The sequence below is a fragment of the Hippocampus comes genome, unplaced genomic scaffold, assembly GCF_001891065.2.
Source record: "Hippocampus comes isolate QL1 unplaced genomic scaffold, H_comes_QL1_v1.1 scaffold97, whole genome shotgun sequence".
Taxonomy (NCBI): Eukaryota; Metazoa; Chordata; class Actinopteri; order Syngnathiformes; family Syngnathidae; genus Hippocampus; species Hippocampus comes.
In genome coordinates, this window is record NW_017806172.1 from 99,137 (window position 1) to 121,350 (window position 22,214).

A 22,214-nucleotide genomic window follows, 5' to 3' on the forward strand; every position below is an offset into this window, starting at 1 on the left:
GTCGCTAATAGGATCACGAATCACGCTCCGAGTGGAAAGAGAACAAACAAACCTGGCACCACAACCAAAGCAGCCACACAAAGTGTTTTCTTCGTTCCGCTGTCAGCGGATCTTCAGGGCGGTAAGGCATCTTTTCCTCCAACCTGTGTGTTGCCATTGCTTTCAATGAGGCCGCTGGGGCGGATCAAAAACAACAAAAAAAAGGCATTATCGTGTCGACAAAATTGACTGCATGTGGCATATTAATTTAGTCATTTGGTACGTTCAACTGATCGTATAAAAAGGGAAAAAGAAGAAGAAAAAATGTTCAGTAATACTTGTGCTGTAAATGCTTCTATATGAAGTTGAGGTGATGCATTTGATTTCTGCAGAGCAATTCTTGTGGAACACGCAATGAACATTTGATTGAGAAGAAATACAATCATATCAAAGCATAAGAATGATTCCTGCGCGTGATTATTTTTATTAAAAATACAAATCATGAACAACTGTATTCACTGTAATGCTTTGACCTGCTAAGAAGAAAATGATCACTCATAAGTTTAAATCTATATCATGAATGTAAGTATAATACAATAGAAATCATTAAAATGTTGTCATGAAGTAAATGAAATATTGCATTATTTCAACTGTAATAAGATCTAAAGAGTTCAAATGACAACCATTTGGACTAACTGTATTTGATTCTGTATTTCAAGACTGTCCTGCTAATAATCATGCTATAAAATTATGAATCATGAACTACACTGATGGGTCTACATGAATTCATAACTAATAAATGCAATGAAATCTAATTCATTAAACATCATAAATGCTGTAAATGTTTTAGTGATCTGTTGATGCTTATTTTGTTTCTTTTTTTTAATCCCCACACTTGAGCGCCCTCAAGTGTTGGAATTTGTCCACAAAATCAAATCCTATTAGCTCTCTGTATCAAAATAGCCGGACGATGCTGATGTGTGTGTGTGTGTGTGTGTGTGTGTGTGTGTGTGTGTGTGTGTGTGTGTATATCCTTTTCAGACTTTTTGCTCCTTCCTTAGGGGAGCATAAAAGCAGCAAAATGCAGGTTGCGCTCAGTGTGGTTGCGCTGGCGTCCTTGGGCCTGCTTGTCAGCGGTGCCTCGGAGGACGGAAACGCCACAGAGGACGCTTTAAAAGGTGACGTTTTACACCCACTCAAGAATGTGCCGCTTTTCAGAAACTAAAGCCGCGAGCGAATGTAAAATTGAGCATCCGACAAAAACTTGATGCAGCTCTGCTTACCTTTTGGCTTTGACATGACAGCAGGGAACGTCAACCCCAGTCCGGGAAGGTTTTGGCGTAAGCTCCTCTTAGTTCATCAGTACGGCCCTGTTAGTGGTTCTATACAGAGCACAAAGAAGACCAAGTACTGTTCCATTGTCCGTCTACATGTGTTGCTGCACTGTTTGCACTCAGCCTGTTCCTTAAAAGATTTATGATAGCACTGCAACGTAGATTACATTTAGCATTAGCAGTGAGCTAGCAGACTTTTTTGAAGACTTGTTTGCCATTTTCTCAACTGCTGACGCCTGTTGAGTTCATTGCCACTGCGCAGCGGCCACATCTCCATTCCGCACTCGCGAGCCAAAGCATGAAATCGGTCAAACCGAAAAAAAGTCACTCCTACGTTAAGTCACCACTGTAGTCGGTTGTTTAATTTCACATAGAACAGGTGGACAGGCAATCAAAAGTTACGAGCTAGTCAAAAGTCAATTACTGGACGGAAAAGGGGAAGAAGAGCATCGCCGGATCAAGGGGACGCTGCCCGCCCCACTTACCCATCCAAAGCAGACTTTTCCGTGGTGTCTTGTCAGAGTTGTCCAAGGCCGGAGAGGTGGTGGTGGGCGAGGAGGTGAAGCGCGCCTTGTACGGCGTGGGCCAGATGAGGGAGGTGATGTGGAGAAACCAGCGCAAGCACGAGCGCCTCATGAAGTCTCTGCACCACAGTGGTGACAAGAAAAAGGTGGACACTCACTTTCATTGTCCTTGCGTTACTCTCTTTGGCTGTCTCAACACCTCGCTGGCAAAGATCAATAAACAAAGATATGCCTTGCCTGCCTTTGCAGGGGTTTCTAAAATGAAAGCTGGACTGTATTCTTGACAAACAAGCAATGTTGTTGTTCCTCTGTTCCACCAGGGAGCGGCGCAACTGGCCCAGGACGTGACGGAAAAGCTGCGGGAGGCCGAGGAGCAGTGCAGGGCCTCTTTACAGTCAGAGTGGGACGAGTGCAGACCATGTTTGGAGGACGCCTGTAAAACATTTTTCACCAACACCTGCCGCAGGGGCTTTGCGACGTTCCAGACCAAAGTAGGACAAGCCTCGTGTTGTGTTCACAATCGTTCATTCATTCCTTACTCACTCTGTCGGGATTTTTATATACCCGACTAAAGAAGTTACGTGGTGATCTATGTAATTCCCTATTAAAAAAAAAAAAGGAGTGAAGAATTAGTGCCTACTCCCTACTCAGTATAATTTGTAGCCCAAATCATCCTTTTCCATTGAAATGAAACAAAATGCCATTAATCGGTTCAAGACAAGCAGTATAAATAACATTTCGAATCACTAAATAGTGACTAGGGGGTGCTTTTCAAAATACTTTGAAATTGCAAAAATGTCCACAATTTTTGGTCTTCTTCTCCCATACCAGGTTGAGAACTTCTTCCGCCGCGTGTCGAGACGCTTCGGCTTCAGCGAACCGGCCGCGGAAGCGGACGACATCCTGGTGAACCAGGACCCAGACAGCCCCGATGCCGAAGTGGTCCGCATCCAGGACGCCTTCGCCCGCCTGAGACGCAAGGTCGGGTTGCTGGTGAACGGCAGCGCCGCCCTGGCCTCCAGGATGAGCGACGGACTGGACCGGGCGGTGCGCGGGGCTCTCCTTGGCGCGCCCCTAGCGCCGAGCGCCACGGTGGCCCCTGACGACCCGGCCCGTGACTCGGGCTTCCTGCAGGGCGTGGGCCTCGAGGAGGTGCTGGACTCTTTCTTCGACTTTGGCCGCAGCGTGGTGGAGGAGTTCGGGGCGGTGGTGACGCAGGCGTTTGATGGCCTCCACACACCGCAGCAGGAGGCCAAAGAGAGAGGTGAGTGTTAAACACTTTTGATTCGCTTGTACTTGTTTCAGTTATGGAGTAACAGTTGTAAGGTCCACGGTTGACGTCCATTCTTGTGTTGGACTGCAGAGAAAACCCTCCCACGGTCCCCCCTGCGGACCAGGAAGTTGTGCCGAGACCTGCGCAAACAGTCGTCCGAGTGTTGGCAGCTGCAGAACCAGTGCGAAGCTTGCCAAGGGGCACTGCTAACAGGTAAAGCGCCAACGCCACCGCCCACCTCCACATCCATTGGCCGACATCCTCACGGTGCCGCCCGATGTCCGCTCTCGGCAGAATGTCCCAGCGTGAGGGAGCTGCACGTGGAACTCCGGCGGGTCTCGCAGCTGCTGGGCGTGTCCGGGGAGCAGTACGACGAGGTCCTGTCCATCGTGCGGCTCCACGCCGACGAGACGCTGGGCTGGCTGAGCAACATGGCTGCGGAGTTCGGCTGGGTGGCGCGGGCGGACACTCAAAACATCTTCCGCATCACCGGGGTGAGATGAGGAAATGCAAATATGTTGCCGTTGAACAGCACCTCCCTTGACGATTCATTTCTACAGGGAAAGAAATGCATCAATGAAGGGTAGAAGCAGCAGAGGTGCCCATTGAGGTGTCTCACACATACTCTGTTACTCCTTAAGGAAACTCAGGTCTCGCTTGACCTCGTTACTAGTATTCAGATCAAACGCCAGACCACACCAAAAAATAAAAAAATGGTTCAACCGGATAGCGCGTCATTGGTATTCCTAATCATGACCAGTGTGTACAGCACCTCGAGTGTTCCTTTCTGCCCAGCAGGTGGTGCCAAAGGGCCAAGACAAGAACATGTCAGCGGGGGAGACCCACGTGGAGGTGAACATCCTCAACTCTCCTTCGTTGGTCTTCTCCGTGCCGGGGGAGCTGAACCTGCACGACCCGGCCTTCATCCAGTACGTGGTCCAGGAGGCTCTGGAAAGGTACAAGGAGATGATCAGGTAATGGGTGTGACACATTGGAATATTTAGTGACACTTGATCAAGTCGTACTGATTTACGTTTGTGTTGTTGTTCGCTTCACAGGTACCAGGAGGACGAGTAAACAACCAATCACAGAGATCCATAGAGATGCAGAATTTCAACAGCTTAGCTGTTGCCTGATAGAGGAAAAAACACAAGATTCCATTTCCATGACCTCCAGATGTTACATTTTGAGGTTTACAAGTAGAAACGGCAGTAGAGCAAACTCGAATTCAACTTTTCAAGTCAAACTTTTATTTATTTTTGATCTGTACAAAAATTCTATTAGTTCCCATTATTTTTCTCCATCTCTAGTTCAAGTCCTACCTTTTGGAACCATCACATACTGTATTAGGTTCTCCGCAGCCAAACATACAAACAAATTGAATTCAAAACAAGGAAAAAGTTCACATCTTCGTCCGAACCGCTGGCTTCCGTACGCAACTTTGTCACCGTGCGCCTCTGGACCGACACTTGGGAGGACAGCAACAGGAAAATAAAAGGTTTAGGGAAGAAAAACACAAACTCGACATTGTTAACGCCGTTATTTGGTGGCATGAAGATGAACAAAACCGTACTAAGCAGAGCAGTGAAATTTGAGAAAGTCTGGTGTGTAAATGGCTGTCAAATATACTGTCACTGATTCACTTACATTGTTTTTTTTAAGCTTAGACATACAAGTGATGACATTCGTACCATATCACACCTTATATGGTATTGTGCAACTCTTCCATTGCAAAACTGTCACTGTTATGCGGAGATTTTGAAAAAAATCAACTCCATGGTCACAGACAATGCCCATCTCATATGAAGAAAAAGAAAAAAAAAAAACACGTTCGACATTCATTTTTCACTGGGACATGATTAAAATAACTAATGTGAAAGGCAGTCAAAAAATTGACTGCAACAGTGATCGTTTGACAGATGTGAAAGTCTTCAGCATGTTTCAGATGCCTCAATGATGGGAATATTCGGTGAGAGGAATAAAACAAAAATAAAATCCTTGGTCATGGAATATGTCCATCATGAACATTTAAAACAAAGCAATTTGTTTCGTATTCCTCACATTCCATTAACGTTTTTTTTTGCATTTGGTCAAGTTCAAAAAAAAAAAAGGAAATATTGAGTATTTAACAGAAAATAAACCTCAAGGTGAGAAAAATTGCCATCATAAACATTTGAAAAGTATGTTTGTGCTGGCATTACAGTATATCTCAATTAAAGACAAAAAAATGAAATGCTGAATCTAGGACAGAAAAAAAAAATCGGTGACTGATTTATTTTTTTGCACTTGGGCATGATTAAAATACCTGTGAGAAAGCGTGTCAAAGAAGCACTAGAATTTAAAAAAAATGTCATTCGTCCACCTTTTCACACTTGCTAAAATAGTTTTTTTCCCCTGCACATACTGTACATACTTGCATCAAGCCCCATCTGCATCATCCGCAATAACATTTAAACAAAGAAGAACAGCGTGTCAGCCTACAGTCATTCCAAACAAACTACTGTACATCTAACAGACATCGTGACTCCCCGATATCCAAGAATTATTTTTGAAAAATAAAATTTTTAAAAAGGGAGGAAAGTTGTGTGAAAGAATCATTGTGTTTAAAAACAAAACAAAAAAAAAATCCTTCTTGCATCTTGCAAGGATTGACATCAATGTGAAATGAGGACTAACTACTCCACCTCTAGTATTGATCACAGTTGTCGTGGCCAGTCCGTTTCGTACCGAGATGAGATCTTGCGAGTCTACAGGTTGTCCCCCGGCTGGTATTGGGGCTCTGTGGCCGTGAAGTAGTCCTCCAGGAAGGACTGGATGTACTCAAAGGTGGGCCTCTCGTCGGGCTCCTTCTTCCAGCAATGGCGCATCATTTCGTGCAGCGAGTCGGGGCAGCCCTGGGGACAGGGCATGCGATAGCCGCGCTCCACCTGCTCCAGCACCTCGCGGTTCACCATCCCTGCAAACCACAACGCCGACGGGGTTCAGGGGATGTCAGAAAGTCTTGGCCCACTTTAAGGGAAAACAGACGTATTGCGCGAAGCAATATTTAGCGTTCCAATTTAGGTTTTGCTTCATAATCTGCTGCATGCAATGTGTCCTCTTCCTGTTCTATATTAACAACAAAAAAAAAGAAGAAAGACTTCTTCCCAAAGACAGGAAAACCCCGCGATGTGACATGAATGCTTTGTAAGGAGGAGACTCAGTGAGAGGTTAGGAGCCAGAGCACGTGACTCTGTGGGAGGGCGTGGGGGGAAGGGGGTCTTCATTTATCTCACACACCAGGGAAGCCGGAATGAGACAACAGAATGGCGGCGGCATCAAAATGCAAATCATCAGCTTTCTGATATTCTCACACCGCAGTGTATATATATACATACAAAAAAGGACAAAAAAATCATAGGTTTCCACGCAGCTGTGTCAACAGGACTCAAGAAAGGAAAAGAAGAGCCTCCAGATGTAGTTGAATTAATTACAATGAAGGGTTTTTGGCCGTGGATCCGGGAAGGCCACGAGAGCCAGATGGCGGCGGTCAGGTCGGCCATATGGCGGCTCTGTGATCATTCAAAGCTGGAGTCCAGTCCTCATTTTCAACATTACAGCGATCAGAGAAACACATGGCAAGTGTTGAAATTCAGCGTGTGTAAGATTTGAAGATATCATCTTACTCTGAATGGGAGGACAAATACGACACACAAACTCATTTAACAGAGAAATAGCGCCTAAGAGTATGAGCGTGCTTCATCGTGTTGAAAAATACACAAAGTATAATAACAAAATATACTGATTGCAACAGCTACAAAAAAATCGATACAAAACAAGTGAATTAAATCATTAGAAATGATTTTGGATTGATTTTTAAATCATTAAAAATGTTTTCAAACAGGTTTATCTTTTTTCAACATACACATTTAGATGAAATTTGATGCAATTTCGAATATCAATGTAACCAAGTTAGAAAGAAATAAATGTTTTATTTTTACCTTGTTTTGGCATGATTTTTTTTTTTTATCCCACTTAAGCAGAAAATGATATTTCAAATGCAAAAGATTTCTTCAAAATATAGATTTTGATCAATTGTGTGTGTGTGTGTCAAGGCTCACCTGGATAGGGCACTCTGCCTTTGGTGACCAGTTCAGTCAGTAGTATACCGAACGACCACACGTCCGACTTGATCGTAAAGCGGCCGTAGAGAGCCGCTTCCGGCGCCGTCCACTTGATGGGGAATTTAGCGCCTGGAACGAGCAGGAAGACAGAAACCCAGATGCTGGTTCAAAGGGTTTCTCTTTTTTTTTTGGGGGGGGGAGCTCGAGGATTAGTTGGCAGGACAGCGCACCTTGCCTGGCCGTGTACTCGTTGTCCTCGATGAGGCGGGCCAGGCCGAAGTCAGCGATCTTGCACACCAGGTTGTCAGCGACCAGGATGTTGGCAGCTCGCAGGTCCCTGTGGATGTAGTTCATCCGCTCGATGAAGGCCATGCCGTCCGCGATCTACGGGGAAAACGGACCAAACAATGTAGGTGGAAGCTGATACAATTTGTCATTTGAACTCCCCCAAAAAAAGGTTGCCATTGCAAAACGTGTCAGCATATCGCACTGGAGGACTTCAGATGACCGTGAAAATGAAACCGAGACAGCAAGGTGCCATTGTGTCATACAGTTTGAAGGTCCCTTTTTTTTTTTTTGGGCTACGGACGAGGTTAGACAGAGATATGCTTTTCGCGGACTAGCAACCATTCGCCGATGGTTGATCTGTCTCTGTGCGGCCCGGCATCAAAGGAGGAGCCCTGGTGTCAAGTGTAAAAGTTTTGGTGTGATGTCACGAGCACAATTCGTACTCGTGTGTAGACCAGTGTGCTAGCTAATACTATTGATCAGTCTCATCTGAAGGTGGTTTGTTTGTTGTAATGTAATTCAACTAGTGAATAAAGTATCGTGTTCATGAGGGCGTACGTACGAGGCATTCTCATTCTCTCCATTCTCATTGTTTGACGGCCATTTTAGGGGATCTGCACGCAATTAGAAATCATGAATTATTTGCAGATTTGAGCTGTTCCATCATGGCGAGGGTTCACCACAGATGCCAGATAGTGCTAATCAAGTTCATGCAGGCTTGTTCATTTCCTAATAATTCAAAACATCTTTTGTCTGCCAACCCCCTTCGGAGCCGACCGCAGGCGCCTCCCTCCACCTTCATTTTCTTTCTTTTTTTTCACTTCACGTGGTTGAGCGGGGGAGGAGTGCGGCAGGGCAAAGTGAAAGCGGATCGTAGCACGCGAAGGTGGCATTGTGGGACTTAAGTGGCTCTCTGATGAGGAGCGCTTAGGCTCCGCAGGCGGCTCCGAGTCGGAGGACGACAGGAGGCGCACGGAGTGATGGCGGAAGGCCAAGAGAGATGTCAAGTGGATATTAAATAAATATGACAACCTGCACGGAGAACCTCGCACGGCACTGACTCACGAGCTTTTTTTTCACACATATTCCTTGGCAGTTTAGCAAGCAGAGGCCTGTCTTTGCATCCTACCTGTGCGGCCATGTCCACGAGCTGGGGTAGCTTCAGGTATTTGCCGTCTCCCTCCTTCAAGAAGTCCAGCAGACTCCCTGGAAGAGATGACATGGCATGAACATTAAAACAAAAAAAAAAAATAGATCATTTGAGCTGCAACTCTCAAATATTTTGGTATTTGGATATCCTACAGAATCATCAACTGAATAATCGAGTATCCGGATAAAAATAAAAAAATATATTTTTGTGCATGGTTATAAATACAGATGGCAACATTTTTTTCCGCATAATAATGAACAACCAAGTGGTTTTCATTGTTCGACAGACAGACATCCATCCATCCATTTTCTGATCCTCACAAGGGTCGGGTGCTGGCGCCTATCGCAGCTGCAGAGTCATTGAAGACAAATAGCATTTCCACAATAGAGCCCGCTAAGGAGAGGGTATGTGTCGTCGGGCTGTCGGCTCGAGTTGCTAAGCTAACACTATGTGGCAGCGCTTTGCCTCGGAAGAGGTTGGGGAACACAGTCGGGTCGGGGAGCGACCTTTGCCCATGAACTCGGTGACGATGTAGATGGGCTCTTCGGACACCACGGCATAGAGAGGCACCAGCTTGTCATGTCGCAGCTTCTTCATGATCTGAGCCTCCTGCAGGAAGGCCTCCGGGGACATGGTGCCCGGCTTCAGGGTCTTGATAGCCACCTTGGTGGTGCCGTTCCATGTGCCTGAATGAAAGGGAGGGAGGGGTAGGTAGGGGGGTTGAGATATCATCAACACTATCTTGCACATTAAATTGCTGAAATAAACATTGTTCCGCATCAATCCATCCATGTGATGCAGGTATAGTACCCGAGTCAAAAGTTCCGTATTGGGGAAAACACTTGTTTATCCGACACAACGTAAACACGGTCCAGAGAAAACTGTCGAAAACTCCACATCACGGATGGTCATTTCTCAAACAGCCGGTAAAGTTGGCGAGCAATAACATCACACTTCCTGGTCGAGAGCCACTTACTCACGCCCCGCTTACGTACAACAAGCCGGGAGAGCCGGCCGGCGCTTCCGTCATGAGGGCCGACCTCCATGAATGAATCACACGCGCGCACGCACGCACGCACACAGCAAAGGACAAAGTAGGGCAATGCTAATAATGAGCGCAAGGTGGTGAGAACACAGAGGAATGGAGGTCACGCGCAATGATGAACAAATGTGGAATTAACAATCAGTGAAGACACCAAGAGAATAATCAGCAGGGGCGGCAGCACAAAGAGAAAAAGAATAATCAGAAGAATTAAAAAAGAAGCCGGCGGGCGCGGGAATTCCTGGCATTGCACGCTTGCAGGTCGAGGCTTGCTGCGGGCCAAATGAGGGAGTGAGTGAGGAGGATGCACGCCGGCAAAGTGAAGCGTAGGAGCACCACCCGCCGTTCGTGTGCGCGCGTGCGCCTTTCGGCGTCAACGGACCGCGGCCGTCAGCGCTTTGGCCGATAAATAGGCTCGCTCTTTGCTGAGCTCCATAACTCCAAAGATTTGATGGTCCTGTAAGCGGGGCTATAACCATTCCTCCCTGTTAAATATACATGAGCTATAAAGTAGACGCTTCATTTCCCGCCGTAAGCCCCGTTGACTCATTTATGATCGACTATCCGTTATACGACGCAAACACGACGTCTTACCCATCCAGACCTCTCCGAAGCAGCCCTGGCCCAGCTTGACTTCCAGCCGTAGGGACTCTCGGGGGATCTCCCACGCGTCCTTGGCCAGTCCCTGAGTCTGCGGCTTGACCGTGGGACACACGGTCGTCAGCCTGTAGCACAAACCGTCGGCGTGTTCTGGAAAAGGGGCGCGCACGGAAGACGGACGATAAATCCTGTGAAGAGGATGCGTAGCGCGGCGGCCGACCTGCGGCTGAATAATTCAGCGCCTCTACACATGCTGCATTCAACTCTGAATAGAGTAAGAGATATCATGTTCGGGGACTGCTTGTATAGTTGTGCAGTAAACAGAACTCTGGCGAGACGCTGGCTGGCGGCAGACGATGCCCACCTGTGTAGTGTTTGACCAGCTTCTGTAGCGTCTCGAATTGAGCCCGAGTGGTGATGTAATAACCGCCGCTGTCAAGCTTTCGTATTTTGTAGTGTTTCACGTTGTCTCCCTTGACTTCGTCCCAGTCACGGATGGACAGAGAGTAGGCGCCTTAAAAAAAAAAAAAAAAATTAAATCACACAATGTCAACAGTTACATGCACGTACGGTGTAATAATTCATAAAAATGAAGATCTGATGTGATGTCAACATGCAGGGTTTATTTTTTAGTTCTTTATTTCTTCTTTTTTACCTTTGGTTGTCTCACTCTCTCGTGCCAAGAAAGTACCTCGCTGGTTGCCCGGAACTAATAAAAGCCGCTCGGCATCTTTTCGGCCCATTTTGCCAAAATACCATCTGTTGAAAGAACAGTGGTGTGCTCATGTGATTTGATCTCTTCAAATGTGTAATTACAAGAGTGCACACACACACACACAGACACACACACACTAACAATATGGTAACCCCGGCCTTGGGTTTGCCAGCAACTCTCAACACAGGGCACTATTGTTTAGCCTCTGCATGAGTACACGACGGGCCGTCCCGGCGTGACCGCGGACAAGCATTTATGAGACCGAGCGGGTTGAAAATAGACGGGAGGATCAGACGGAAAGGACGAGAGGGCGGAAAGAAAGGAGTCCTCACTCTTCAGCCTGTATGGAGTCAGCGGGGGCCACGTAGTTGCTGGGGATGTAACCCTTCTGTCCCGTGTTGATGGAACGAGCCTCCCACCAGTCACCTTCGCTAGAGGGAGAGGAGAAGCCTTCAGTGGGATTTTCAACGCAAACAAGCGCGTCGACCGACCCGAGGGCTGTCACGGAGACCCAATTGCAAACGCATCGCTCTGTTGTTTTCAACGGCGCAGAGTCAAACATGCTGAAAGTGATGAGAACAGATGGCCCGGTCAGAGAAGCACATTAACCCAAACAGATTTCGGCCTTAATAGCGGACCAAAGCGAAAAACAGATTAAACGCAAACAAATGTACGTGCACACGCGCACAGCAAGAGGGGATGTCCAGATTAAAAACTAAAAAAAAAGCACAGGCACTCACGTGTTGTTGATAATTTGGAAGCGATCGCCTTTTGTGAAGGACAAATCGTCGGACGTCCTCGCTTCGTAATCATATAGCGCCACGAAGAATGTGACGCCACCTGAAGGCAAGATGAAGAGCAACAGAGGCGTGTTACTGTTAACAAGCAGCGTCACTCTGCGTACAGAGTGGCTTTATTTCAGTTAAGGGGAAGTCAAGTCAAAAGGTTTTCTTCAGCAAGCGTTCGATCAGTTCCCACTCGTCTTAAGATGAATCCTGCATTTGCAGAATATGAATTAAGCGGCAAAATCCACCCCATTTGGTCCATCTCGGGGGAAGGCCATTTTGCCACTTGCTGTCGGGGGCCCGAGGGCGGGCCTACGTTTGGCGGACAAAGGGTCAGGGTGACCTGAAGTTAGTTAACTTGGGCAAAAAGTGGTCACAAAAAAAAAAAAAAAAAAAAAGCACCCTGAAATATTTCACAACAGTAAAGAAATGACACTGGTTGAGTCTCATCATTATTGAGTCACTGCGCTTGCTCGGTGGGCCATGACAGGTCACATGACCTACATGATGGCTGCAATAAAGAGTCAGACACACTAGTGCGAAGCGACAACTGGACTCCGAAATGTTTATCTTCACAGAGGAAATTGAGCGGGTAGGATTAGAAGGGCGGCGTTCCCTCAGGTCACATTATCCTCCTTGAGAGCCAACAAGCAGTGTGTGTGTTTGTATGGGTTTGTGTTCGTCACTCACGCTGCCGGAAGATCCTATCAAATCGACATCAAGTCCAACGCCAGAGACGATAAAGAGCAACATTGCAAGGATGGAGGATGGACAATTTGCTTTGGAGGCCACGTATGCTTCCCATGTCATGCATATTTTTTTTGTTGTGATCCTTATCTAAGAACTACTATTTATACACAGCAAAGGCATCTTCATGAACTTGCTCCAAGCTCAAGACAGTTTTCCTTCATTTGAAATGTCAAATTTCAGACGTTCATTACACAACTGCAATAAATTGATCAGGCTGATTGGCGAATCAGCAGTTAGCACGCCTGCCTCATGGATGCGGATTTGAATTTCTGCTCGGGCCTTCCGCGTCTCCGGGTACTTGCGCTTCCCTCCCACATCCCCAAATCACGCATACCTCGGCCCATCGGCGTGAAGGTGAGTGGGAATGGTTGTTTGGCAAACTGAGCCCTCTGACTGGCTGGCGACCGGCCCAGGGCGGTACCCCCGATCCTTTTCCGTACCCCATTAAATTAGCGCCCGGTTGAAGAAGAGGGCTTCTGCAACGATGCGTAAACTGACCTGTGACGACACCGGGGAAGGGACCGCTCACGGCCACCGACGCGAAGGAGGCGGAGGCGCCGCCAAAAGGCGTCATCGCGGACGAGGCGCCGCCAAACGGGGTGAGCGCGGAGGCGTGACTGTTGTAGCCGCTGTTGAGCGTCTTTGCCGCCGGCGAGTGGCCCATCAGCGTGGGCTCGGGGCCGTAGTGGCCCAGGTGGGCGTTGACCGGAGCGTTGTTGGCGTTGTCTGGACGGTACTTCGGCGCCGGGCCTTTGTCCTCTTTGCTCCGGACGCAACCCATCGTCAAGCCTGAGGGGGACACCGGGCAAGAAAGTCAGTCAAGCAGGGATGAAATGCAGCGAAAAATGCACACCGATTTTTTTTTTTCATGCAATCACTGTATCGTGATGTTATTGACTAAAAAAAAAGTATTGTATTACATCTTGAGTTACAATTTTTACTTTCAATATATATGGAGTCAATCTACTGCAGTGACTCCTCTTTGAGCCCGGAGAAAATGTTGTACACAGCACAGTGAGGTCACACAAGCAGTGCAAAAACGAGGGCTCACCACAGGCCAAGCAACAACCTCCCCTGACATCCCAAACAAAAGGCTGCGCAGTCATCCGAGGTGGAAACAAAATCCTTACAGCCTGTGGCCGTTTCACTGACACAGATTTAAGACAAGCGGGGGGTGGGGGGAAGCACCGTATCGCCCCTCTCCTCGTTGATATACGAGACGTTCGCATTTCTCTTATCTGTACTTCAAGGACTCCCCGCAAATGAGGTAATCCTACTCCCTCTTCCCACGAGGATCAGATAAACACTTCAAGTGCGGTGTGGTGCTGACAGCATCCTCTTCAGCCAGCCCATTTCACGATGGCTTGAGCGCGACTCCAGCTTGACGCCGCGTTGAACGATATCAATCGGTCTGGCTGGGGGGGCGGCATAAGATTTGCCGGAGGCGGCCGCCACGTCATTCTGAACGCAGGAAAAACCCTGAGAGACATTCAAAGACTGAAGAATCGAGCAGATCGCATGCATTGCCCCATTTTGATTTGGATTTTTGCAGTATTCTGCATCAATATTCATGGTGGTAAAGGCATTTTTACCGTATCAGTGCAGTAACCACGACGACACATAGGTATAGCGTACAAGCCCGCGTTCCAAACAAATGGCCCCCTGTCCGAGGCCGCATGACTGGACGTTTGCCAGATTGACCGGCACGCCGCGTCAGATTACGGAGACCCATGCCGCCGCTTCCCACAGGAAAAGCGGCAGCAGGGAAGCTTTTGTTTTAGCGGCCAAGACAAAAAACACTTGATCAGCATGCGCACTGTTGCCTCCATACGGAGTCGCCGAGAATATTTTGGATGCAAGGGACTTCGTTGTAAGTTCAGAGTGACAAATGCAAAAGAACGACACGAGCGTCGCAAATGCAAAAATTCACACTGTTATACTGTATTCCAAAAAGAAATACTTTGGCGGAGCATTAGGTCCACTTGCACAACCAAACCACTTGGGATGGCGCGAGGACTCGTTTCGCCCCCCCCAGCCTCAACACTCTGCTCTTACGACCGAGCAGATAAGATGCCAGTCGGGGAAACTGGGAGCAGCCGGTCGACCTTTGAACAGTGCAATTCACAGACTGTAAATGCTGGTGCAGCTCACCCAAACCTTAACTGGATTATGAGGCTAAAATGTTCAGCACTTTGAAGTCTCGTTTGCTTCAATATTCGGTGAGCAATGGGAAGTGAAACGGCCTCACGCTCCAGTCCATAAACTACCACTACTTGGTTTGCCAACCGTCCCGTAAAATGTGGAATTGTTCCTTATTTGGTCAGTCGCTGTCGTGTCCCGTATTTTCATTCATGTCCCATACGGTTACACCATTTGTAAAAACAGCACCGGGTCAACAGCCATCTTTCATTGGAAGATAAACGCCCTCGGTCGGACACGAGCGCGGCGACTATAAGAGCATCACCGAAGCGTAACTCGGTCGTCGCCGCGGCGCGTGCTCGGAGGCGCTTTGACTGCCAATCACCCGGGATCCTCGGTCGGATGCTATAAGAGCATCACCGAAGCGTAACTCGGTCGTCACCGCGGCACGTGCTCGGAGGCGCTTTGACTGCCAATCACCCGGGAAAGTGGTGGTGGGTGGTTTGGGGGGGCTGAGGGGGAGGCTAGCTGAGGGGACATCCTTCCGTGTCCCATTCACATCAATGAGGCCACCTGCAGAGGCATCTTCACGCCATAAACGCAGCAAAGCATCCCCTTGTTGCCACTTTGGGATGGAGCGACACTCTTCATCGGTGTACACATACCGATTCTTAACCCGAATGTTCATGTTCCAGACCACACACACACACACACACACACACACAACTATATTTGTGACCATCCTGTTTTATCCACAGTCACCTGAAATGAGGCTGCCTGGAACATAGCGTTTAAAGTAGCTTCGGGAACTGGACGTTGAGGTAAACCTTGCAACAGGTGCGTTTTTGTTTTAACAGTCCATTAAGCGATACAAACACACAATTGCCCTCATGTAAATCAATGGGGGAGTGAGCTCAGTCATTCATATTATTTGACACGTGTGGGGGTTAATTCTGCGCAATTAGGTGCTGATTTCATGTGCTCTGTCAGTGTAAACATACTGTAACTCGATTCAATATATGTCACTTTAAAAGTGCATGGAACGAGATGGGATTTCGGCATTCAATCGGAATTGGGCACTTGCACCCGGAGTGTGTAAATCCAGCCTTGTAGTTGCATTCCATGGCGGCACAGCAAAGTGGGGTTGATCTGCCCAGAGGATCCTTCACACCTCCTGTTTAAGTACATGACACTGGGCCAGTGACACCCGTTAGTCCTCCTCACCTACTTACATAGTCCAGCTGTGTGGTTTTGGTCGTGTGTGTGTGTGTGTGTGTGTGTGTGTGTGTGTGTGTGTGTGTGTGTGTGTGTCACATGGCAATCCATCAGAGTGGGACTGGACAGTACATACAGAGGGATTAACATGGAGGAGGATTACCACGGAACTGGAGTGTTCAAACACAGGAAGAGTGGACGTTATAGTGACACACGCTCGCCCCCTTCTAACAACGGTGGTACTTGGCTACTTTGCATGCATAAACAATTGCAATAAAACGACTCCAAATATGGGCTTTGTTTACGATGATCGAGCTGGGAAAAGGTTCGCAACAGATGAGGGAGGCAGGGGGGGGGGGGCTTGGGTAGGGTAAGGCACAAAACATTGGAACATTAAACTGAAAACAAGAAACATCAAATTTAGCGCTTTGGGTAATTCATAATTAAATGAACAATTTCAACAGCGTGAGCTCGTCCTTGCCGGGTTTGTGGGAACTGGGAAAGCCAACAAATTCCAGTACCGGCGTCAACCCCCAAACACGCACAAATGAGGAAAATGACACGATCCCCAACTTTTGGTGTGTCGGGCAACACAAAAAACTACTATCAGGCCTCGCTCCCTCCCCACACACTCCAAACGAGACTTCCCCACTTCGAGGGCTCGTCGCTCACCTCTTTCCAAGCGACCTCAGCAGCGTCGTAATCCGGCTACATGCGTCTCGTCGTCCTCCACTTGATTATTTTCACGTCCCAAATTGGAGGGGCCACACACGCACGCACGCACGCACAAAAAGGGAGCGAAAAGGGTCACTTTGTGTCGACTGGTTTGCGTAAAAAAAGGAGAAAAGCCGGCGAAAATGTTTTTTAAAATGTCCGAGTTTAGCGAATTGGACCAGCACGACAATAGCCCGGCTAGTAGCCACCGGGGCCAGAGAGGGAATCACGAGGCGTTCACGTACTCACTTTCAAACTCGTACACTATGCTACTCAGATTCATACTCCGTCTAAAGCACAATGACCATACACATTATCAACGAGACAATATCCTGCCTCTTCATAGGACTTACTCTAAATTACCTTACATTTTTAACAGTTGCAGAGAGTGAGGGACATGATCTTAGTCTAATCCCCCCCCCCCACACACACACACACACACACTTAAACGTCTCATGATCCCAACTCCCTTGCGTCAAATATGGCCGACATGTGCAAACGCTAAAGTCGTTAAATATTTGAAAGTAGACATCGGATTGTATCATTTAGAAACTTTACTTTGTCAATGTGAACACGCGCGTTATGGCTTCGCGTTTTTTGTCTCTCTTTTTTGGGATCGAGTGGGTGAGGGCGCTGTCTCGGCCGAACACTCCATTTCCAATCATCTGGCGCTCCCTAGAGGCATGAAGAGTTCGCTTTTGTGCAAAAATACAAACCGTACTGTACTGTACTCACTTCAAAGAAAAGAAAATTGTCAATACGTTAATCATAATCATCCTTTCGTGATTTATTCACCCTGAAATAAAATAATAAAATAAAAATGACATTGTCCCTCTGTACAGTACTAGATAGATAGATCGATAGAGTTGTGCTCATAAATTTCCAAACCCTCGGGGAATATCAATTTATGAGCTCAACTGTAGCTATACAGAAAGCTCTTTGGGAGGCATGTATCCATTCATCCTCTCTCTCTCTCTCTCTCCCTCTAGTCTAGTGGATTTGATTCGATTCCGGGTCCGGCCTTCCTGTGGGGTGTTTGCATTTTCTCCCTGTGCCTGCATGGGTTTTCTCCAGGTACTCCGGTTTCCTTCCACATTCCAAAAACATGCATGGCAGGCTAATGGAACACCCTAAATTGTCCCTAGGTGTGATTGTGGCAAATTGGCTGGCAACCAGTTCAGGGTGTACCCCGACAGCTGGGATCAGACTCCAGCACGCCCGTGATCCTCGTGAGGATAAGCAGACGAGAATATGGGTGGATCAATAGATGTTTTAAATGATTTGTTTTGGCCTCATTTTTTCGCAGAACCCAAAACCTGGCATTGGATTCGGTGTGTGTGGACTTTTTATGACAGACAGACAGACAGATAGACAGATAGACAGATAGATAGATAGATAGATAGATAGATAGATAGTGGTTCATTCCCCTTTTGTCCTGGTGGTGGCGCCGTGTACTCATTCCTCGATTGTGAGCGTGCGCGATCACTTCTCGGTGCAATCCGCGGCCAAATTAGGTGGCGGTGATGGTTTGGGCGGGATATTTGCATCCCGTTCGTGAGGATCTTTCATTGTCACGTCGCGTCAGACTGAACGTAATGACGTAATTGCTCCGCAAAGTGCAGCATACAGTAGTCATACATACAGTAGTATAAGAAAAAAGCTTCTAATTCAAATCCACTTTGTAGGCTTTGGGTGAATTAGTCTTGCATAATGGCCTTTCTCTGGCTGGAAGGGGATTTTGTGTCGTTTCTGACGCGTCAATTGGTTTATTCGGATGATTCACACAACTCGATTGGAGGTTTCTTTCAAAAGGAACCGTGCGTCAAAGGCCCGCTCCAATCCGATTACATGGCGCTTGAATGGATGAACGCCTGAACCCCCCCCCACAAGACGCGCCCCTCTTCTTCACTCTTTCACCCACACCCGCAGGGCCTCATAGACTTGCGTTCGGGGCCGTTATCAGTATTGTTCGGAAAGGTGAGTGTAAATTCCAAGAAATTCAAGAGAAATGACTCTCCTGGGGAATGGTGATTATTTGGGGCCAGTGGGGCAGCTTTTAGTCCCACACAAAACTGGGAAGCACTTCTACCCACTCCAGATAAAACACTTAATTGGATTTACTGGTGGTGATGATGCTGATGATGCTGCTGCTGATGACGTGATGTGGTATATTGTGGTGCATGAGTGCAGAATGAAAAAAGAAAAAAAGTGCAATTCATAAAAGTCAACGCTTCGATGAAAATGCGACAAAGTGTGAGTTCAGCATGTATACGAAAAAAAGAATGGTACCTGAAATACAATCATAAAAACTAAATACATAAGTTGATTCAATTAAGTATGGACAAATGCTCTTTTGAATTGACTTAAATACGAAAATGCAATTATAATTTTAAAAACATACATAGACGTGCCATGAGTCGAGCATGGTAATTGTTCAAACAAATACAATGAATTATAATTAAAGAGGTAGTATGAGTGTCGTATGATCAAATATAAAAACTGACGATGCCTAAAAATGAAACAAATCAATGAAATACACTATCAGTGTTGGACTTTGGTATCATTAAAAATCCATCCATTCATCCATTCTCCTAATTATAAGATCGTAACAATATAAAAATTCAGCCTTGAAAACAATTCATGAAAGTCGTAAAATAACACGAACATTAAAATAAGAAAATAAAACATCTAACGATAATAATCATGAAAAATGGAGGGCTGTGGACACTACAGATGTCATTTTAGGCACGCTGTGATGCAATTCTGGAATAAAAAGCTCCAAAACCAGAATGTAATTATTATTATTATATTTTAATCGCGGTGATCGACCGGTGAGCTCGTTGGCCTCACAGTGCAGAGGCGCAGGGTTCGATTCCGGCTCCGCCCTTCCTGTGTGAAGTTTGCATGCGCTCCCCGTGGCTGCGTGGGTTTTCTCCGGGTATACTGTATATATTCCTCCCACATTCCAAAAACATGCCTGCAGCAGGTTAACGAAACACTCTAAATTGTGATTGTGGACGGTTGTTCTACGGCGAAAGGTATGCCCCACCCCCGCCCCCACCGCCCGATGACGCCAAGGATGGGCTCCGGCACGCCCGCGACCCTCTTGAGGATAAGCGGATTAAAAAACGGATGGGTGGATGAATGGTTCCAGAAGAACTTTGCCCATAGGGACCAAAACTCCCCCTTTAACACGAATGTGAACAGGAAATAAATAAATAAATAAATAAAGCAATCACGAAAGTTTGCGAGAAAACTTCTCGACTGAGGCTGCGTTCGCAGGGTGGGTGGACCGGAGATGTGTGACGAATGCAACGCACGAGGAAGGAACTGTACCATTATATTCCTGCAGGAGGAAGGCTTGATGACGTCCATAGCATCCTTAACGTGACTTATTGGAGGGAGGGAGGATGAGGAGGAGGGAGGGAGGGAGGGATACTTAAAGATAAAAATCCAAGGCGATCGGGGCACACAAAAAAGTTTCGAGGACATCCGGAGAGGAGCTGCTGACGGCTGGTTTTTCTTTTTTTTGGGTTGGTGGGGCGGAAATTACATTTTTGCGCAGCAGAACACTTCATTGCGTGCGCGTTTTTATTCTTACTATTATTATTATTATCCGGATGAAGATAGAAGTGCATGCGAGGGGGGGACGTTAAACGAAGCAGGAGACAAGTGCATCATCGCACCAGGCAAGCCGCGCCCGGATCCCACCCCAGCAACAGCAGCAGCAGCAGCAGCAGCAGGCTCCGCTTCCCGGCTTGGAGGTAAGGCGCAACTCCTCCTCGTCTGGAGCCTTCACTAAAAGTCAATCCAACAAAGTTTGTCGTCCCCCAGCCCTTCCTTCCACACCAGCTCGTGCAAAAAAAAAAAAAAACAACAAAAACCTGCACTAACACAAAACGCACATTTTGTGTCACATTCCAGCATGGCCAGTTCGAGCAAAGCCACTTTCATCTTGCTCATCTACGGAATCTTAATGCACTACAGCGTCTCCTGCACACCTCTCGGACTAAGTTACCCCAAAATCAGGTAGGTCGCTTTTGCACATCTGAAATATGCCGGCCAATTAAATGCATGAGTTCAAGGGCGCACGCACGTGTGGATTCGCCGTGAAAGCGCACTTGGGCGTGCGGGGTTGCGCGCGACGAAAAAAAACAAAAACAACAAAAAAAAAAAAAACAGTCCAAAATAGGGGAAGGAGACAGTACATATTAGTGTGGAAATTTGCGTGGAGGTATCTGTCCAGTGGGACCCCTTCTGTGACCCCCCCACCCCCCCACCACATTAAAAATGAGAGTGCAATGGATAGCCCTCGGGAGGAGGAGGAAGAGGAGGGAGGATGCGTCACCAAGGAAAGGAAGCCAACAAGCGAATCGGAAAGCTTTTAATTCTCCTTTTCCATTTAATTCCTGTTTTTTGGATGGAATGACTTGATCTAATTATTAGCATTTGGTTTTCTTTGGTGTTGGCCACTTTTATGGTTTTTTTTGAAATCATGAATGAACGGGGGAGACGGCTTCTACCTTGGAAATTAAGAACAAGGCGAATAAAAACGAAAAATAAGGTCCCGCGTTTGACCCTTTCAAATGTGAGAGTGTGTGTGTGCGGTTTATTTTTTTTTTTTTGACGTCTTGGAATTTTTTTTTTTCCTAAACGGGAGCGTGCTGGACGCGGTGCTTATTTTTGGGCGGCTCTCGCGCAGGCTGGACAACGACGCGTTCGACGAGGACGGCAATTCCTTGGGCGAGTTGGGCTTCGACGGCGACCACCTCGCCTTGCGCAGCGCGGCGGCGTCTTTCAACGACGACGGCGGCGGCTACGCACTCTACTACCCCACCGACAAGAGGTATTTCTTTTCATTCTCGCCATCATTATTATTATTATTACTCTGAAATCTATTCGGATTGAGTTTTTGTTGCATTTTGCGCAGCCCTTCAACGCGTTATTTGTGTGGTTTTCCCACCCGCTGCGCATTTTGGTCATTTTGTTTGTTTGCGTCACGTCTGGCGCATCTGTAATTTTTTTTTTTTGTTTTTTGGAATTTCATTTCATTCGTACATTTAATTTCGTTGACTTTTGTCGTCCACTGATGATGTGTGTGTGTTTTGGCACCTCAGAGCAGAAAGGCATGCAGAGGAGGAATTAGATAGAGCCTTGAGGGAGATCCTGGGTCAGTTAACCACGCGGCATTATCTGCATTCTCTGATGACAATGCGTGCAGGGTAAGGGCTTGCTGCACCCACCTTGTCTTGTCTCTTTCTTATTTAGCATTCTTTTTTTTTTTCAATGTATTTTTGTTTTTGTTTAAATCCCATCGTTGCCATCCTGATTGTTTTTTTTTTTTTTTTGTTGGTAATCTTTCGAAGGGGACCTGGGTCAGTTAACCACGCGGCATTATCTGCATTCTCTGATGACAATGCGTGCAGGGTAAGGGCTTGCTGCACCCACCTTGTCTTGTCTCTTTCTTATTTAGCATTCTTTTTTTTTTTCAATGTATTTTTGTTTTTGTTTAAATCCCATCGTTGCCATCCTGATTGTTTTTTTTTTTTTTGTTGGTAATCTTTCGAAGGGGAGTGAAATATTCATGTGAATAATCCATAAAA

At 46.9% G+C, this 22,214-nt stretch overlaps 3 protein-coding genes and 2 long non-coding RNA genes across 9 annotated transcripts in view; 3 read left to right on the top strand and 2 right to left on the bottom strand.

The window, feature by feature from the left end:
* Positions 1 to 50: 50 nt before the first annotated feature.
* clul1 (clusterin-like 1 (retinal)) lies at positions 51 to 4,583 on the top strand. Its single transcript, XM_019896317.1, has 9 exons — positions 51 to 121; positions 1,021 to 1,157; positions 1,835 to 1,983; positions 2,158 to 2,328; positions 2,669 to 3,101; positions 3,201 to 3,323; positions 3,405 to 3,604; positions 3,909 to 4,084; positions 4,169 to 4,583. Exons 2-9 carry the CDS (start codon positions 1,061 to 1,063, stop codon positions 4,185 to 4,187), a joined length of 1,368 nt encoding a protein of 455 aa, XP_019751876.1. The 5' UTR covers positions 51 to 121; positions 1,021 to 1,060; the 3' UTR covers positions 4,188 to 4,583.
* On the bottom strand, positions 87 to 1,907 carry LOC109531822 (uncharacterized). Its single transcript, XR_002171253.1, has 3 exons — positions 1,799 to 1,907; positions 1,263 to 1,361; positions 87 to 174 (listed from the first exon to the last, which is right to left on the bottom strand). It is a non-coding gene; the product is annotated as an uncharacterized LOC109531822 (long non-coding RNA).
* Positions 4,374 to 16,684, bottom strand: yes1 (YES proto-oncogene 1, Src family tyrosine kinase). Of its 2 annotated transcripts, none has more exons than XM_019896315.1 (12): positions 16,570 to 16,684; positions 13,042 to 13,332; positions 11,749 to 11,848; positions 11,341 to 11,439; positions 10,949 to 11,052; positions 10,658 to 10,807; positions 10,288 to 10,443; positions 9,158 to 9,337; positions 8,631 to 8,707; positions 7,444 to 7,597; positions 7,211 to 7,342; positions 4,374 to 6,066 (listed from the first exon to the last, which is right to left on the bottom strand). In XM_019896315.1, exons 2-12 carry the CDS (start codon positions 13,322 to 13,324, stop codon positions 5,858 to 5,860), a joined length of 1,644 nt encoding a protein of 547 aa, XP_019751874.1. In that variant the 5' UTR covers positions 13,325 to 13,332; positions 16,570 to 16,684; the 3' UTR covers positions 4,374 to 5,857. The 2 variants fall into 2 exon arrangements, with proteins under 2 accessions (XP_019751874.1, XP_019751875.1); XM_019896316.1 differs by lacking the exon at positions 16,570 to 16,684 and adding an exon at positions 15,907 to 15,959.
* Positions 16,685 to 17,105: 421 nt separating this feature from the next.
* LOC109531823 (uncharacterized) overlaps positions 17,106 to 22,214 on the top strand; it is an 18,913-nt gene continuing 13,804 nt past the window's right edge. Inside the window, exons 1-2 of the long non-coding RNA XR_002171254.1 lie at positions 17,106 to 17,117; positions 18,813 to 18,819. This is a non-coding gene — a long non-coding RNA (uncharacterized LOC109531823). The remainder of the gene's footprint in view (positions 17,118 to 18,812; positions 18,820 to 22,214) is intronic.
* adcyap1b (adenylate cyclase activating polypeptide 1b) overlaps positions 20,066 to 22,214 on the top strand; it is a 12,562-nt gene continuing 10,413 nt past the window's right edge. For 2 of the 4 annotated variants that reach the window (XM_019896318.1, XM_019896319.1), the window contains exons 1-4: positions 20,066 to 20,375; positions 20,536 to 20,640; positions 21,314 to 21,457; positions 21,729 to 21,833. In XM_019896318.1, the coding sequence (XP_019751877.1) occupies positions 20,248 to 20,375; positions 20,536 to 20,640; positions 21,314 to 21,457; positions 21,729 to 21,833 (482 nt within the window). In that variant the 5' untranslated portion in view covers positions 20,066 to 20,247. The remainder of the gene's footprint in view (positions 20,376 to 20,535; positions 20,641 to 21,313; positions 21,458 to 21,728; positions 21,834 to 22,214) is intronic. The other 2 variants (XM_019896321.1, XM_019896320.1) reach the window with 2 other exon arrangements.

Coding starts and splice junctions, on each gene's coding strand:
- yes1 (XM_019896315.1), bottom strand. CDS start 13,324: ATGGGTTGCGTCCGGAGCAAAGAGGACAAAGGCCCGGCGCCGAAGTAC. Junction 8,708..9,157: donor CACCGAGTTCATGGGCAAAG/GTCGCTCCCCGA, acceptor CATCTCTTCCAG/GGAGTCTGCTGGACTTCTTG. Junction 7,343..7,443: donor CGAGTACACGGCCAGGCAAG/GTGCGCTGTCCT, acceptor TGCTCGTTCCAG/GCGCTAAATTCCCCATCAAG.
- clul1 (XM_019896317.1), top strand. CDS start 1,061: ATGCAGGTTGCGCTCAGTGTGGTTGCGCTGGCGTCCTTGGGCCTGCTT. Junction 1,158..1,834: donor CACAGAGGACGCTTTAAAAG/GTGACGTTTTAC, acceptor GTGTCTTGTCAG/AGTTGTCCAAGGCCGGAGAG. Junction 1,984..2,157: donor ACAGTGGTGACAAGAAAAAG/GTGGACACTCAC, acceptor CTGTTCCACCAG/GGAGCGGCGCAACTGGCCCA.